Here is a 16,002-nt window from a genome sequence, read left to right as displayed (position 1 = left end):
CCAGGTGTTACACTGTTACATTGGGGGCTGTAAGAAATGACCAGGTGCTATGTTGTTGCATTGGACTTGGGTGCTGTAGGCTGAGGAAGCACTAAAGGCAGTGGGTGCGGTGCAGGACAGAGGACTGGAACTGACTTCTGAGATACAGGGGCTCCTTGGTCTTTAGCGTTTAGATGCGGTTGGTTCCCATCTCCCATAATCTTCAGATGCCGATTTCTCAGGCTCCTTTTTCCCTTGTGGTAGGGGGAACTTGGTCTTCTTTGGTCTTCTTGTCTTTCACTCTAAATTATTCCGTTCTTCTCATCTTTGGTTTTTATCCTCTTATCTGTAGTCATCTTGTGATTTTTGGTACAAACCTACATGAAAATCAAGAAGCCTGTCTCTAAGACAACTATTGCCGGGTCAGGAAAGAACTGGGAATGCAGGGGAGCAAGCTCAGGCTTAGGCACGGAGGCGCTAACGCTGCCCTTCCATCAAATCCGTGTAAAATTGTTTGTCAAACTTCATTAAAAGAGCCTTTACTGGGAAAGCAGGTATATACCAGGAAGCAAGTGTCATTATTTAAACCTTCCCCTGTTTGTTCCTCTTCTCCAGTCTCAATGGATGCCCATTAAATGTGTATATATCTAACTTTCAAATTTCAAATGGCATTTTAAAGGCAGATTTACTGTTCAGATTGAATTTTATTGTATTGTAATTATGGGTTTTTCTTTTCTTTTCAGGGAGATGTAATAAACGTTCTGCTTGGGTCCAAGACAAACCAATCAGTATAATCTATCATTTGGATTCTGTTGCATTTTATTCTTGTTTTAGGAAAAGGGAATAACATTATATACCATAAGATTTTTAGTTTTAAAAGAGCAATATGGGGTCTATACCTTCCATTTAAATTAAATTAGCTTCTATTTCAGAAATGTGATTAGTTTATAATATAAAATAAGCTTAAGGTTTTTGTTGGGATTTTTTTAATTTTCTAAAGATATTTCTGCTACACTTCTTGGTCATATTTGAAGTATCTATTAGCAAATACATATACCTGTAAAATGTCTAAATAGCTTAAAAAAGTTGTTTTTTTTTAAAAAAACTTAGCTATTTTTAGAATTACTTAATCTTCAGTCATTAGAAGATAAAATTCCAGCAACTATCAAACCTGCTTCCCAAGCTCTGCTTTTATGATTTACAGCAGCACGGCCACTTCTATGAGCACGGTGAGTTCTCACACCTGACTTGGAACATCATTGCTGTCCTCCTAAATCCGAGCCCTGAAACTAGAGAGCTTTATCAGACCACTTGACAAGCTAGGGGATGGAGCAGCAAATATCAGCATCCCATTGTCCAGCTAGCCAGCATCCTACTCTCTCGTCAGAGGGCAGCGCTCATCTGAAATATGTCTTTACCTTCCTCTGAAAGCCCTGAATCATCTGCCATGAAGTTTCAGCCCAGACTTGCGTTGTCTCTGCAAGAAAACAGAAGGTCTCTGACCTATACATTGTGTCAGGCAGTTGTCTAAAGAGGTCTAGGGAGAGATTGGGTAGAAAGGGTAGAGAACCCTCCATACCCATCCACTGACACAGACTGCACAGACTGCCAAGAGGTGGTCCATGTAGGTCCTTAACAAGTAAGTATTCAGGGCATGGCAGCCTGCTCTGTAAAGTGTTGTGAGTGGAGAAAGGAGATGAGGTTTGTGAAGCTCACAGAGGCTCTGGAGGTCGTGAATGTCTGTGCTGGCGATAAGAGTCCATAACAGAGAGAAGATAAGTTCTGACGACAAGCAACCATCGCCTCGCCATCTCCAGAGTTTGGCAACCATGCATTAAACAAAAGCAAGGAAGTCTTTAGGTGGCTCTTGAGTTTAGGTCAGGTCATAAAAATTAGATGGTTTTCTGCTGGTCTAAGTCATTGTGGCTGTCTTTCTGGAAGGTTAAACTGCGTTACTTTGAGTAAGAAAAAAAATAAAAACTTGATTTAGTTGAAAAAATGTATTCCTTTTTATTGTAATGGTTTTTTAAAAAATTATATTTTTTCTCTTGTTTAATAAAACCTGGCTGAAAAATAAAGATGTCATTTTGGACATTGGAGAACTGATGTAAGGAACTGGACCTCCTCTGCTTCACTCTCTCCCCTCTATCACGTGGGCGGAAATGATGCTCTCACATCTGTAGATTAAGGGTGATTTTTGACTTTCCTTTGTATTAGGCAAAATGTAGATAAAGAGAATCAGGTTAATTTACGTTAAAAGAGCTAAGCTAAAGTCAACCATTCAAAACTAATAATTCTCCATGTCAGGACTGGGGCTGGTTGGTGACCCAAAAGTAAAAGCCTGCTACAAAATATAGAAAATAACATTATATTTCTTAGATAACTAAGTTTCTTCTTAAGAAATTTTGCATTTGTTTTTGTTTTGTGATGTGCAGTGGGTAGGGTACTTTATGTGAAGACAAGAGGACAGCTTACCCAAGTTAGTTCTTTCCTTTCATGGGTCGATAACTATATTTCTAAACTGGGATTCATGCCTGGTATGGTAAAAGTTGGCAAGATCTGTTGCTTAGTGCCTCCTTCCCTGCTAGACCGTAAGCTTCTTGAAGAGAAGGACTGTGTGCTGGGCTCACCACACTACCCCTTCTGTTGGGAATGTGAGAAATACCATTTGAATATAAGGATGAAGAACTATAACTTCCTTCTTGCAGATCCTTATCACAATATGGTTCAAAAGCTTGAATTTCCTCAGAACCCTAAGAAAATACTTTAGGATCAGAGTTGATAAAACATTTGAACTGTATAATTTATAGAGAACACAGAGTCAATCTGGAATGTTCATGAACATAGCTGCAGCTTTCTTCCATTTTATTACAGTAAAATCCATTTCCCCCTTCAATAAAAAGTAATAACAAATCCATGGTCACTTTTTGGGTTCTTTTTTTTCTTTCTTCTTTTTTGATGAAGATTGTCATTACTTTGTGTGATTGTGTTCCCACCAGCAGTTGGAGAAACAAGGTTTATCTAATGTAATATATCTAATTTACATTAATGCAATGTAAATCCAAGGAGAAGGGTGCAAGGCTCATTCTGATCACTCAGAGTCTGGTCTCCTGAGAACATCTTTACCCTTTGTGCTATGGTGTGCTTGCTCCTGCAGGAGATGCATGCTTTCCTGGTGACCTACCTCAGTGAGTTCTCCCTGTAACATTTAGGCTTTGTGATCTGTTTGTTCAGGACTTTGTTTCAAGTTTCCTCGAAACTAGTAGACTGTTTACTAGCATATTAGCTTTTATGAGGCAAACTCATTGGGTAGTAAAACTAAAAGGCTGACATTTATATCAGACCAGCTCCTAGACGGAACAGAAAATGCAGTATGACCACTAAGCCTGACATTTAAAACATTGTTATGAATCTTAGAAAAATAACCATTTCTTTTTTAAAATTGGAAAAAAAAGTGTTGCAATAAGGCCACTTGTTTGTTTCCCAACTACTCAGCCCCAAAATAATCTCACAGAAACCATATTGTTTGCAATACTGGTTAGCCAATAGCCTAAGCTTATTTCTGGCTAACACATATCCTAAACTAACCCATTTCTATTAAACTGTGTATTACCATGTGGCTGTGGCTTACTGCCTAAAGTTCTGGCATCCGTCTCTGGTGGGGCTACATGGCTTCTCCCTGATTCTGCGCTTCTTTTTCCCAGAGTTCAGTTTAGTTTTCCCCACCTAGCTCTGTTCCCCTATAGCTCTGCTATAGGCCCAAAGCAGTTCCTTTATTAACCAATGGTATTCACAGCATACAGAGGGGAATCCCACATCACCTCCCCCCTTTTTTTGTCTAAATAAAAAGGAAGGTTTTAACTTTAACAGAGTAAAATTACATATAACAAAACATATATCAAGTAAGATGTACAGTTACAATATTTATATCTACTTTATTTTTTATCATAACTAAGGAACACTATAACTGTAAATTTTTCAACTCCATTAAAGACTCCAGAAGGATATAATATTGCCTAAGTAAACAGGAAGTATATTGTAAGCAACTTCCAAAACTCTAGACTTTACAGAGAAATCTCGCTGCCTGGACAGTCACCCAAAGTTCTTCTGTACTGTTGGAGCATCCATATTCAGCCTACAGGTCCATATCCACCAGACTTTTCCATGAAGCAGGAAATTTCAAAGACAGTCCTGCCTATATTGTCAGTTTGTCGGTCATTTTCTTCTGTGTCCTGCAGAATGTTTAGAAGATTCTTTCAGGAACCCCAAAGGATCGTCTCACCTTTGGGCAAGCTCAGCATGCAGGTACTGCATGTCCAGTTCATCAAGCAGTTCAGGAAAAAGCACTTTTTTGCCCAAATGGCTAACCAATTCTGTAAGGAGCCTCTTCGATGCCCATCTTCCTCTTGAAGCAGCTTGCTGCTTTCAGGAGCAGACGTGTCTCACAGTCATGAAAAGCCCTAAGTTCTTAAAACATTTTAAATGCCATACTCTGAAGGTCTTTGAAAGATTTGAAGAATACCTAAATGAAATATATCTCTATTATCTAGAAAACCTAATTAACATGACTACAAGCTTGACTATTATAGATGATTATATATTATATTTTTAAATGAGCTGTATAAACACAATATCTTAATCAAGATCAGAAATACATATACACAGTATAACAAAATTGACATTAAATTTGTATCAATAAACCAAAATCCATACCAATGCAAATCTCTATAGAATAGTCCCCTTTAAATGTAAACAAACATTTATAAACAATATTTGAGAATTTGGGTATAGTTCTCTTGACTACTGCCTGCTGATTGGATATGCTATTAATCAGGTCTTTCATGGTATATCCTGTGTGCTAGGTTCATCTCAGCAGGTGCGTGAAGTAATTTTTGGGGGGTGTTCATGGCAAGCTTTCAGGGGGGGTTGGTTCATCAAATCATATCAGTCTGGAAGGATTCCACAGGTTCTCATCCTCTGTGGAAACAAAAGAGGAACCTAATTCCAAAGTAACACATCCTTAGACCCATATTTGGAAGTCATGATACCTTTATAATATACATGCTGGTTTAGCTTAACAGCCCATATAATGAAATGTCTCTCTGTACTTAGCTCCTTCACAGTCAAAAAATTAAAAGAAAACACAATAATATACATAATCCAGACTCTCTGTGAATTTTCCACATTTACCTGGCTTATTCTTTGTTTACTCCTTTTAATCTATAATTGTCTATACTCTGTCTTTTTAAAGACTTCCTTTTTTAAAAAAATTTACTTCTTATAACTAACTGTGTATATTCTTTTTCTTCTCTCTCCCAAGCCTTCGTACATGTATCCAACACTGTGACTCATTTAGAGGTCTTTTATGTATGAATCTGTCCTATTGTGTATCTGAAATTCTTTTCTGTCTTAAAGAGCTTTTAAAATGGTAAGCAGCTTGGGTGCAGCAGCTCTGGATGCTGGCTCCACCTCTTTTCACTTTTAAAATGGTGGAGGTACCATTACTGCCAGCACTGGGACCACCAGGTAGGAGCCATGCTCAGCACTTTAACTCTGAGAATGAGCATGTAGCACATAAACCCTTTATATCTGAGTAATAGCTAGATATGCCATGCAGAGCATTGCGTGGCCTGGAAATATCTCTGTGTATGGCTTCAGGAATCTGCCATGTTATCCTGCCTGTGCACTCCTAGCAGTCCTGATCCCACTGTGCTGACCTGTGGGCATGGTCTCAGCTACTTTCCCAAGTGGGCATACAAGCACCTGGGCCCACAAACCCCATTCAAGTGCTCCATAGCTGAACTTCCAGACAAACCATGCAGAGGTAAACCACACATCTAACAAATCCACTGTGCGACTGTTAATTTTTGTTTTGGTTTATGCTAGTTGTAGACCTTCCTAAGCTACCTTCTTTTAATATTATTTCATTAAAGATTAGGATTTCAAAATTTGGCTTTTGTGGGTATACAAGCATGCAGCATTATGTAAATTCCCTCTAACTATTCTCTTGAAGTGGAAATGAGTTAATGAGTTAGCATAAATAGTCAATTAGCACTTAGCATAATTTACCACGTTCAACAAATAATAAATTAGCAATGCCCCTTGCATAGGATTAGAACATGTTGATTTTACTGGGACAGGTTTTCATGGATAGATTTTCTGTGTAGATCTCAATCTCAAAAGCATCCATATATTTGTACTTCAGTTTGCCAAGCTGGTTATTAACCATAGCTCATAGGCCTCCATATAATCAACGTATTGAGTATGTGATAATTCCTATTGTTAATGACAATAATAATTCATGGGGCTGGAGAGATGGCTCAGCTATTAAGATCACTGGCTGTTCTTCCAGAGGACCAAGGTAGTGGCTGTAGGATCTGCCTTCTTCTGGCTTCCTAGGACACATATGACACACAGATGTCCACGCAGATGAAACACCCACACACATATATAAATTTTAAAACATTTTAAGTAAACTCTTTGGGTTATTATAAACATTCTCTCTATCTGCAAAGATGTAACTATAAGGTAATTATGTTCATCAGGATAAACCAGGTTATGCTGTCACAACCAATAATCCATAAAGCTCTATGATTTTATATGATAAGGACATCTTTCTTGTGCATAATCTCATGCTCGGTGGAGGGAGCAGGCTGCTCTCCTCTGTGCTGGACTGGCTTAGCAACTAGATCTCAACAACAGGAATGTGATGGTCATGAAGAGGAGAGGAGGGGAAGGAAAAGGAGGGGAGGGGAGAGAAGTGTGGAGGAGGGGAAGAGAGGAGAATAGGGAGGAGGGGAAGGGAGGGTAAAGGGGGGACGGAAGGGGAATGGAGGAGGGGAAGAGAGGGGGAAGGGGAATGGAGGAGGGGAAGAGAGGGAAGAAGAGGAGAGTGGGGATGAGGGGAGGGGAGGGGAAAGGCAGAGCTGAAGAATCTTAGATCTACCTGAGCTTTTCTACCACTGCCATCTTTCTCTTCATTCATTCCTATCTTTCTTCCTGTCATCCAATTAATCAATTGTAAAAGGGCAGACTGAGGTCCCAGTTTCCTTCAAGGGTCTCTAGGACATAATCAATTGTAAAAGGGCAGACTGAGGTCCCAGTTTTCTTCAAGGGTCTCTAGGCCATGCGTCTTTTTAAAAAGATCTTAAGGTCATAGTCCCTCTCAGGGATATTAATAATGCATATCGGTGCAGGAAGTGCTGAGAGAAAAGGTGCAGTTAGGCTGCCGATGTGGCCGGAACACTTGTGCTCCTTATAAGAAAAGCCACATTTTGAAATGACAGCGCTCAAGGTGTATGCTTAGGAGAAGCCTTGGGAGGGGTGAGACCACAAGGGCAGAGCCCTTGTTCTTAGAAGAGACCCCAGAGAGCTGGTGTGCCCCGCCTGCTGTGTGAGAGCCCAGTGTGAAATCAATTATCTACAGCCCAGAAGAGGGACTTCCCCAGTCTGACCATGCTGCTATCTGGCCCTTGTCGTTCTCAGCTTCCAGAACTACACGAAATACATTTCTATGTTTATGAACTTTCCAACCACTGTTGTTTTGTTACTGCAGTCTGTATGGACTAGGGGACGTGCAAAGACAAATGCAACCAGGTGTGGAGATGCATGTCCTTGAGCCTCACACTTGGGAGATAGAGGCAAGCAGATCTCTCTGAGTTGGAGGCTATCCTGGTCTACAAAGAGAGTTTCAAGACAGTTATGGCTGTTAGAAAGAGAAAAAAGAAGCCCTGTCTTGAAAAACAAAACAAACGACAACAAAGCAAAACAACAACAAAAAAAGATAAATGCAGAGTAAATAGAAGCACCCACTTAAAGAGTCAACCAACAAGCAAAAAGGACTAAATGCTCCAGGAACATGATAAATAGCCAACTGACTGGTCACAAAATGGGACATTTTTACCTTGGTGGTTCTCTCTAATCAAACCTCAAAATACGTGGAAGGAGTGATATGAATTTCAGAGCTACTTGAAAGCATTCTTCTGCTATATCTTGATTGGCTGTTTCAAAAACCAGTGACGACAACTTCTCTTTTAATTTAAAAACACTTGTATTTCTGATAAGGTCTGTTTGAACCTTGGTGTTAGAGTGGTAAGAACAAGTTTATCACATCTCAAAGCATCATCCCACTAAGATAGAGACATTGTTAGTCCTTTACTAAAGTCTTTGGTTTAGCAAGTCTTCACAGACATGGCTGCAGGCCAGTCTCAGGGATAAAAACCGGAACTGAGATGCTCGATCTCAGAAGGCTCTGGGCACACAGCTTAAATGAGGGCTTCAGCTGGCTTACCAAAAGAGGTATTTCATTGCTTAGCTGTCTGGGAATATAAAGTTGGCTTTATGATAATAGAAATGTATGCTGAGAGAGGCATATCCAACCCATATGTTAAGGACATCAAGGAACATTCTAGCTATAGAAATTCTGAGTTCTGAAGATAAGCTATCTTTCCTAGTCTATCCTGAGGCTGAGGTAAGATGTCAGTGAGGAAGCTAAGAACTGCTAACATGTAAAGTGGTCACTCATCTCCTCACCTCTGTGACGCAGTGACACTGTCACCGGCCTTTTTTTAAAGGGCACTTAAAGAATTTTCTTTAAATTTTAGATCTGGTGAGAGGAAAGCCAGGAATCAAACCCAGGGCAGGTGGCAGACTGCATCACCGTGTGATTTCCTACTGCATCACCATAGAAACCACATCCACACCCTGGAAACTTTCATCAGATGTCATCTCCCATGCTAGAGGGACACCACTATTGACTTTCAGAGTTTAAAGCTTGCTCTGTCAGTCAGTAAATGAAAAGTGGGCACTGAAACTTATACCTTCCTGCTTCTCAAAGCCTCGTATTTGCACAGTAACTCCCAAGAAGATGCAGCAATACGAAGAAAGGTGTTTGGATGACTGAGTGCCCAGCAATAACCATAAAAGCGCATCGCTAGCCCTCCACACTGTCACCTACGTGCTTAGTAAATACTGTTAAAATAAGGTCTGAGCAATCGAGCGTCCAGGGGCTTAGTATAAATGGCCCAAGAGGGTGAGGTAACTTCAAGCATTCACTGGGTGCTGCTGACTGCACCGGTTCTCACGTTCTCTGGCAGCATGAGGGGCCCCACTCTCGCTCTGTTTCTCTTCTCCGTCCTGTTGACTGCGGTGCAAGCAAGGAGCAGGGAGACTGTGAAGCTCTGTGGCCTCGACTACGTAAGAACAGTGGTCTACATCTGTGCCAGCTCTCGATGGAGGAGGCACCTGGAGGAGGCGCCCCCAACTCAGCGAGGTAATTCAGCTCACGCACCTCACTTTCCCCCCCAGATCTCCCCCAGTTATTTTAGTGGCTATTTCTCTAAGAAATACTGATCTGCTTGTATATCAATGTATGTGGTTAATCATCAAAATGCACTTCTGAATTCGGCCTGGGAAGAGGTAAACACGCTACTGTTCAGAAAGCAGTGCATTGCTATTCTTTAGTCTTCTGCTTGCAAGAATTTCATTGCATGGAACTTCAGCAAGCGTAGCTTCCATGAGCTGAGCAGTGAAGGCTTTAGAGAGGCCAGATAGATATCTACACACGGATGGTTATGAAGTGCGTGAAGTTGGAATTCAGGTAAGTGGCAAACAAGAGTGAAGGGATGGACTCCACTCAACAGAGAACTTATAAAGTACCAGGCAGTTTCAGGGGCCTCTGCTTTCCTCTGAGAATCATATGAAGTAATGCTCCCACCGTTTATCATTTATCAATAAGGAAACTGTCCAGCCACTCAGCAGTGGGACCAGATAGCAAGCCAGGTCTTCTATGTGCTTCAAAAGCCGAAGTCATTGCCATTACATACTGTGCCCCAAGTGACCAGAAGGCTTCAGTGGTTACTTACATCCTGGAGAAGGTGGAGCGGCCTCTGTCAAGTATAAGAAGTGGTGGGGGGATGGGGAGTTGGGGGGGGTTGTGAGCCATAGGAAATGTGTGGTCAGAATTCCCAGAGTGCCTGTCAGTCTGCTCTCCCAGCAGTGATGTGTGGGCTTCACCAAACTTCGGTTTTCAATTCAAATAACTTAGGAGATTGACTGGAATTCTTTCTGCTAATCTTGTAATGAATTATGAGGTAAAAGGCTGGAGACATGACTCAGTGGTCCATGTCAGGCAGCTCACAACTGTCTGTATCTCCAGCTGCTGGGGGTTTGGCTCCTTGTCTCCCACTGGGCACCTGCATTCATGTACACACACACACACACACACACAAACATACACAAACACACACACACGTGCACACACATACACACAAAATTAAAAATAATAAAAATTTAAAACCGTGAGGTAAAATTTATTTAAGCTCCTACTGTTCTGTATTTTTAAATCAACAAAAATGGATTTATCACATATATACCATGTTGACGCTGAACAAAGACTAGAGCAGGCTAATTTGCACACACATTACCTACACTTTTGTGTGTGTGTGTGTGTGTGTGTGTGTGTGTGTGTGGTGGGAACACTGAAGATTTGTGCTCTTAGAAACTTCAGGAATGCTCATGTTCCATTGACCACAGCTGCCACATTGTATAGGCGATCTCTTGATCGTATTTTTCCTGGCTACTTGGAACTAACTCTGTATTCTGTGGCTCCCTTCTCTCCATCCCTGGACACCTAAGTCATCCTCAGACAGCCACCATTCTATTGCTCCTCTGGCCTCGGCTTTCCAGAGCTCTCTTATAAGTGAGACCATGAAACATTGCTCTTTCTATGCCCCCCTCGTGACTCTGCTTGAATAATGGCTTTCATTGCTTTTGTTTTCTAATAAAGTCTTCGGAAATTAATGACATATAAATGCTGCAGCCACAAGGATGGTGCTAAAGGTTCCAGCTTGTCTTAAAATGACTTGCTAAACAAGAAGCCTTTAGTGAAGGATTAACAACAGTGAATATTGTTAAGTATATGTGAAGGATTAGCAAATATTCCTGTTTATCAGGATGATTCCTTAAGATGTGATAAACTTGTTCTTACCACTTTAATACCAAGGTTCCTACAGGCCTGATCAGAAATATGTGTTTTTAAACTTTAAAAGAGGAGTTATCACTGATTTTTGAAACAGCACATGAAGATATAGTAGGAGAATGTTTTACAGTGGCTCTGAAATATACAGAGCTGTGGAATGAATGTTTTATACATTTCTCTTTTCTAGGTTTTATTTTTTAGTATTGTTATGTGAGTGCATGTGTCTGTGTGTATCTATGACATCGGTGAACAGGCACATATACCACAATACATAGATTGTATACAATACATAGATACAAAGAGGACAACTTTGTGGAGTCAGTTTTGTCCTTACATCTGTATGTGGATTCTGGGGATGAAATTTGGGTCCAGGCCTTCATTGTTGGACTGCAAGCACCCTTACCCACTGAAGCATCTCACTGGTCCCATCTTCTTTGGAAGTCACTGAAACTATAGCACTCAAACCTTCCACAGGTCTCCATCGTGTTTCCCTCACACTATTTATCTGATCAATTTCTAGTTGGCCACCGAAGATTCACTCGTGTGGTTTTTGTTCCCAGTGTTGTTCCATTGAGTCTGAACTAGATCAAAAGCCAGACGGACTTGAGGACAGACATTGGGAACATTTAGATTAAACAATGTGGCCCATGTTTCACTTTCAGATATGAAATGGAAATTCCATTGATCAGCCCTGCAAGGCTTACTCAGAGTTTTTGTTACTGTTGTTGTTCTGCTCCTAGCTAATTAATGTCATTTCCTCTGGCTAATTAGATAGCTTCTTGTTAATTAAAACTAGCATCTTTGGAAACTGCTGGTCATGGAGCAGAGGCGGCTGACAGCAGTTACTGCTAGCCAACTGAGACTGATGCCTGTCAACCTCTGTAAAATAAAGAGCATTCACAAGCCAGCTCTTCCTGAAGGGCGGGCCTTCGGTGCTTTCTTTGTCAGGGTTCTTTCAGGTAGTATGGTGCCTTTCTTTTCTTATAGCCCAGCCAAGAAGCCACTTTCATCTCCCAGACAGACAGGAGACATCCAAGGAAACTCTTGAGCACAAGCTTCCCGAGATGGATTTCTCAGGCCAGGAGCTTGTTCAGGATCCACAGACGCCCGTGGAAAGGTTTTGGCAGTGGAAGAAGTACTCAGTGATGTCCAAACGAGATCTGTGCTGCACAGAAGGCTGCTCCATGACTGAGCTCAGTACACTCTGTTAGGAAGTGCCTATACCCACGGGCGAGCTTCAGCATATATCTAATTGGTATTCTACCACTGAGTCCCAGCATCTATCACTACAGTCATGGTTTAGGGGGTAGACAATCCTTTTCTAAAAGGTCTGTCTATTATGGCTTAAAGCCAAGAGATGTCTCTATTCCCCTTTGCCAAGGTTAATCTACTCTTCTTTCTGAATTCTAACTTTTGCTTTGAAATTTTAAGTGCTGTGCAAGACTGCAATAAAATGCATGAATCAAAGTTCACTGTGATGCTTTTCCCTTCCAAGATTATGATAGCCACCCACCCTGCCCATTGACACCTGAGGCAGCTGGGAGAGCTGGCCCCGAGGTCATAGGGGTGGAAGAGCGGCCCCTGCCCACCACCAACAGCTGCAACACTTGGGAGAGCAGGCCCCGCACCTCACCTGAGCAGCATGATAGAGTCAACTCCAGTTGGTGGAGGTGTGGGGGAGCCAGCCCTGAAGTTTGAGTATGGCAGAGCTGTCCCCATTACTCATCTGTCATGTGGTGGCAGGGGTGGGGAAGAGATGCCCTCCTCACTCTACCCATCAAAGCCTGAGGCGGGTGGGAGAGCTGGCCTGGCCCCTCATCAGCTGCAGCGCTCCGTAGAGTGGCCCCTATGCCATGCCTGGGCAACAGAGTAGAGCTTGCCTCCTCGGTCACCAGGCAGGCATGTACCGCACAGACATACATGAAGGAAGAACATATGTACACACAAACAAATTTTTAAAACCAAATGAAAATAAAAGCCATGTGCCACTAAAAAGAATGGGCATGCCCCCTTGCAATCTTACATTCTTTAGCATCTGAGCCGTGAAGGCCCAGGAACTAGAGTTACAAATAATTGAGAACCACCATGTGGGTTCTGGGAAACAGTTGGCTGAGTCATCTGCCCAGCCCCAATCTAGCCAGCTCTTACTATATGGGATCCAAAGCCTTGCCTTCCAGCGATAGGTAAGATGGGAGATACATTTTGCTATCTCCTAGGCAGGAACTATGCATCTCATAAGCATGGGTGAAGCCTTGGAAGATTGATCATCCCCCTGAAGCTCCTCCCAGAGATTTCTGGGATCACAGCTCTTAGTGGCATCTGTGGCAGGAGAGCAGGACAGAGAGGGGGGCTGAAGATGATCACATGAAAGAGACGAAGATCAGAAAAAAAAAGGATATCTGAGCAATGTTCTCCTTGTAGCCTAGGCTACCTTTATTTTGGCCCTGTCTTGCAGAGATAAAAGCACTTTCCATTCTTACCCTAGCACTTGAGAAATCAAGCCCTAGATGGTGAAGCCATTGTTACACAATTGGCTCTCTTCCTAGATAAAAGGAGAAACTTTTTCATCTCTCACGCTGCTTGCCGACCCTGGTGGGTTGTAATAATGGAATCTGTTCAGCCTAATGCTGCTCTTATTGATACTGTCTGTGAATGGTGCGAGCTACCTGTCGAGTGTTCACTGTGTGTGGTCCTGAAACATTACCATCACACATCAGTTGCAGGAAACCCGTAGGGAGTGGATGGTACTTCACTGTCAGCTTTCACCAGAGACATGTGTCTAAATCTGCACAGCTGAGTGGGTGGGCGGTGTTTCCAGACATGCAGCAAACTGCTTGGTGTGGATCAAGGTGACGGTCTCGCCAAGCTTGCTAATGTTCAAAATTCCTATTACCATTAGGCAGTCCTAGCTTTTTCAAAGCCAGTTTTACTAGGTAGTAAGTTAGGTATCAGTAGGTAAGGAGGCCTTTGGAGATGGCGACTTTCGTCTTAACAAAAAGCTTGTAAAAACCAAAATGAAATTTTAACACTCTGTTTATTGATCAAAAGAATGGGATCTAAATCCTAGTCCCTCCCCATCCTTAATGGAGATGTCATTCTGAACCATCTGGAAGAACTTTCATTGAGACCTTCCTAAACCTTATAAGCCTATGATCGAGGGACTGGAGAGATGGGTCAGTGGTTAAGAATACCGGCTGTCCTCCAAGAGGTACTAGGTTCAATTCCTGCACCCACATGGCAGCTCACAATCATCTGTAACTCCAGTTCTATGGGATCCAATGCTCTCTTCTGGCCTCTGTGGGCATCAGGCGTGTGCATGGTATACAGACATATATGCAGGCAGACACTTAGGCACATAAAATAAAAATAAATCTCAAGACTACAATCTACAAGGTATTTCCTTAAAGAATATGGATACAGTTATCATTGCAAAAGACAGTGAATCCAAACAACCCTGTCAATCACCTGGATAGGCAAAGTCCCTAAGGAGAAGTTGCTTTGGCTAGAGGCTTTATAAGCAGTAGAAAGCCTTGCAGAAATTTGTCCGACTGATTTACTCTATCAGGCATAAATTTCCTCCTCTGAAGTGGGCCTTAAATCTACTCAGAAAGCTGTTAGTTACCTCCATTACACAGCTTGCCAGTCAGTCATTATTAGAGCCCACAGAAGCCTTAGCTGGGTAAGACTATTGATTCATCTCCCCCTCCCCCACACCCAGCACCTTCTGGTGCTATGAAAGCTGAGACCAGAGAGTGTGCTGTCTTTGGCAATAGATCCTTACTCTTCAGTTTGGGTGGGCAACTCTATTAGTTGCTTTTCTGCTATCATGATTTAAAAAAACAAAAAACAAAAAAAAACAAAAACAAAAACAAAAAAAACCCCATGACCAAGGCATTTTAAAGAAGAAAGCGTTTACTTGGGCTTCTGTTTCCAGAGAGCTAAGAGGCCTATGGCACAAATCTTGGCAGTAGATGGCAGTCATGATGGCAGAAACAGCTCTGAGCTCACATCTTGAGCCCCAAACCGAAAGCTGAGAGTGTACTGGGAAGCATCGATGCAGGTTTTTGACACCTCGAAGCTCATTCCTAGTGACATACCTCCTCCAGTCACACTGCACCACCTGGGACCAAGCATTCAAATGCCCAAGACTAGGGGAGACATCTCATTCAGAATCCTACAGCAACTAACATCAATGACAATAGCCTGTATTGTTTTGGGTGGTCTCTGGGACTGCCCCACCCCCACGCCAACCAGCAACTCAAAGGGAATAGCCCACACCCGACACTGGGCTTTTTATTTGGAACCTATGGCTTCTGAGAGGAACATTATCTCCTGTGTAGGTTAAATATTTAACACACACACACACACACACACACACACGCACGCACAAATACACATGTATTCAGAAAGCTAATAAAATAGGTTTCCATACATCTTTTCAAAGGTACTCACTGTTAGTTATTCCCCTCTCTACCCATTATTCTATCTGGCCAAGAACTGGTGGCAAAGGAGCGCATAGGTTGTAGGGGTGAACCTACTACCATTATCTCAAGCAACCTTCTAAGTAAGTATCTACATATCCATAGGTTAGAGCTGACTTAGTACTTACCAGAGGAGCATCTTTGTGCACTGGGTGGCGGCTGCTTCAGACACAGCTGGTCAACATGCAGAGTAAGCCTACAGAGTGCTCAGTCATCTGAATCCTATCCCCTCTCTTCCAGACTCAGAGACACCACCGTGAAAGACTATAAACACTAAAGGAGCAAAACAGTGTTTTCTGGACATGTCAGAACCGTTGCATTCACAGAACCTTGTACAAAGTCAAGCCACCCAGCATTCCAGCATGGATGGGGGAAGGGACTTGGGAGGCTCCATCCCTAGCTGAGGAGCTACTGACAGTTGAGGGATGCTAAGGGAAGAACAATCCATTTTCCTTATGGAAGTGGCCTCTGAAGGGTTGACCATGCTCCAGTGGAGGCCCGCATCCCCATGTACATATGGATAGCGCAGTAGATTCAGTGGGTTATAAAAAAAAAAAAAAAAAA

At 42.3% G+C, this 16,002-nt stretch overlaps 2 protein-coding genes across 6 annotated transcripts in view; both read left to right on the top strand.

Moving 5' to 3' along the window:
- Wdr78 (WD repeat domain 78) overlaps positions 1-2,863 on the top strand; it is a 70,536-nt gene extending 67,673 nt beyond the window's left edge. For all 5 annotated transcript variants that reach the window (XR_003377399.1, XM_005353482.3, XM_026782110.1 and 2 more), the window contains one exon: positions 723-2,863. Coding sequence is in view for 4 of the 5 variants with exons in the window: in XM_005353482.3 (XP_005353539.1) it covers positions 723-773 (51 nt within the window). In the remaining variant the exon portion in view is untranslated. The remainder of the gene's footprint in view (positions 1-722) is intronic.
- Positions 2,864-8,978: 6,115 nt separating this feature from the next.
- On the top strand, positions 8,979-12,258 carry Insl5 (insulin like 5). The gene is made up of 2 exons (XM_026782117.1): positions 8,979-9,250; positions 11,945-12,258. The coding sequence occupies exons 1-2, from the start codon at positions 8,998-9,000 to the stop codon at positions 12,166-12,168; spliced, it is 477 nt and encodes a 158-aa protein (XP_026637918.1). The 5' UTR covers positions 8,979-8,997; the 3' UTR covers positions 12,169-12,258.
- Positions 12,259-16,002: the final 3,744 nt, after the last annotated feature.

The sequence above is a fragment of the Microtus ochrogaster genome, chromosome 10, assembly GCF_000317375.1.
Source record: "Microtus ochrogaster isolate Prairie Vole_2 chromosome 10, MicOch1.0, whole genome shotgun sequence".
NCBI lineage: Eukaryota > Metazoa > Chordata > Mammalia > Rodentia > Cricetidae > Microtus > Microtus ochrogaster.
This window is presented reverse-complemented; position numbering and strand designations above follow the sequence as displayed.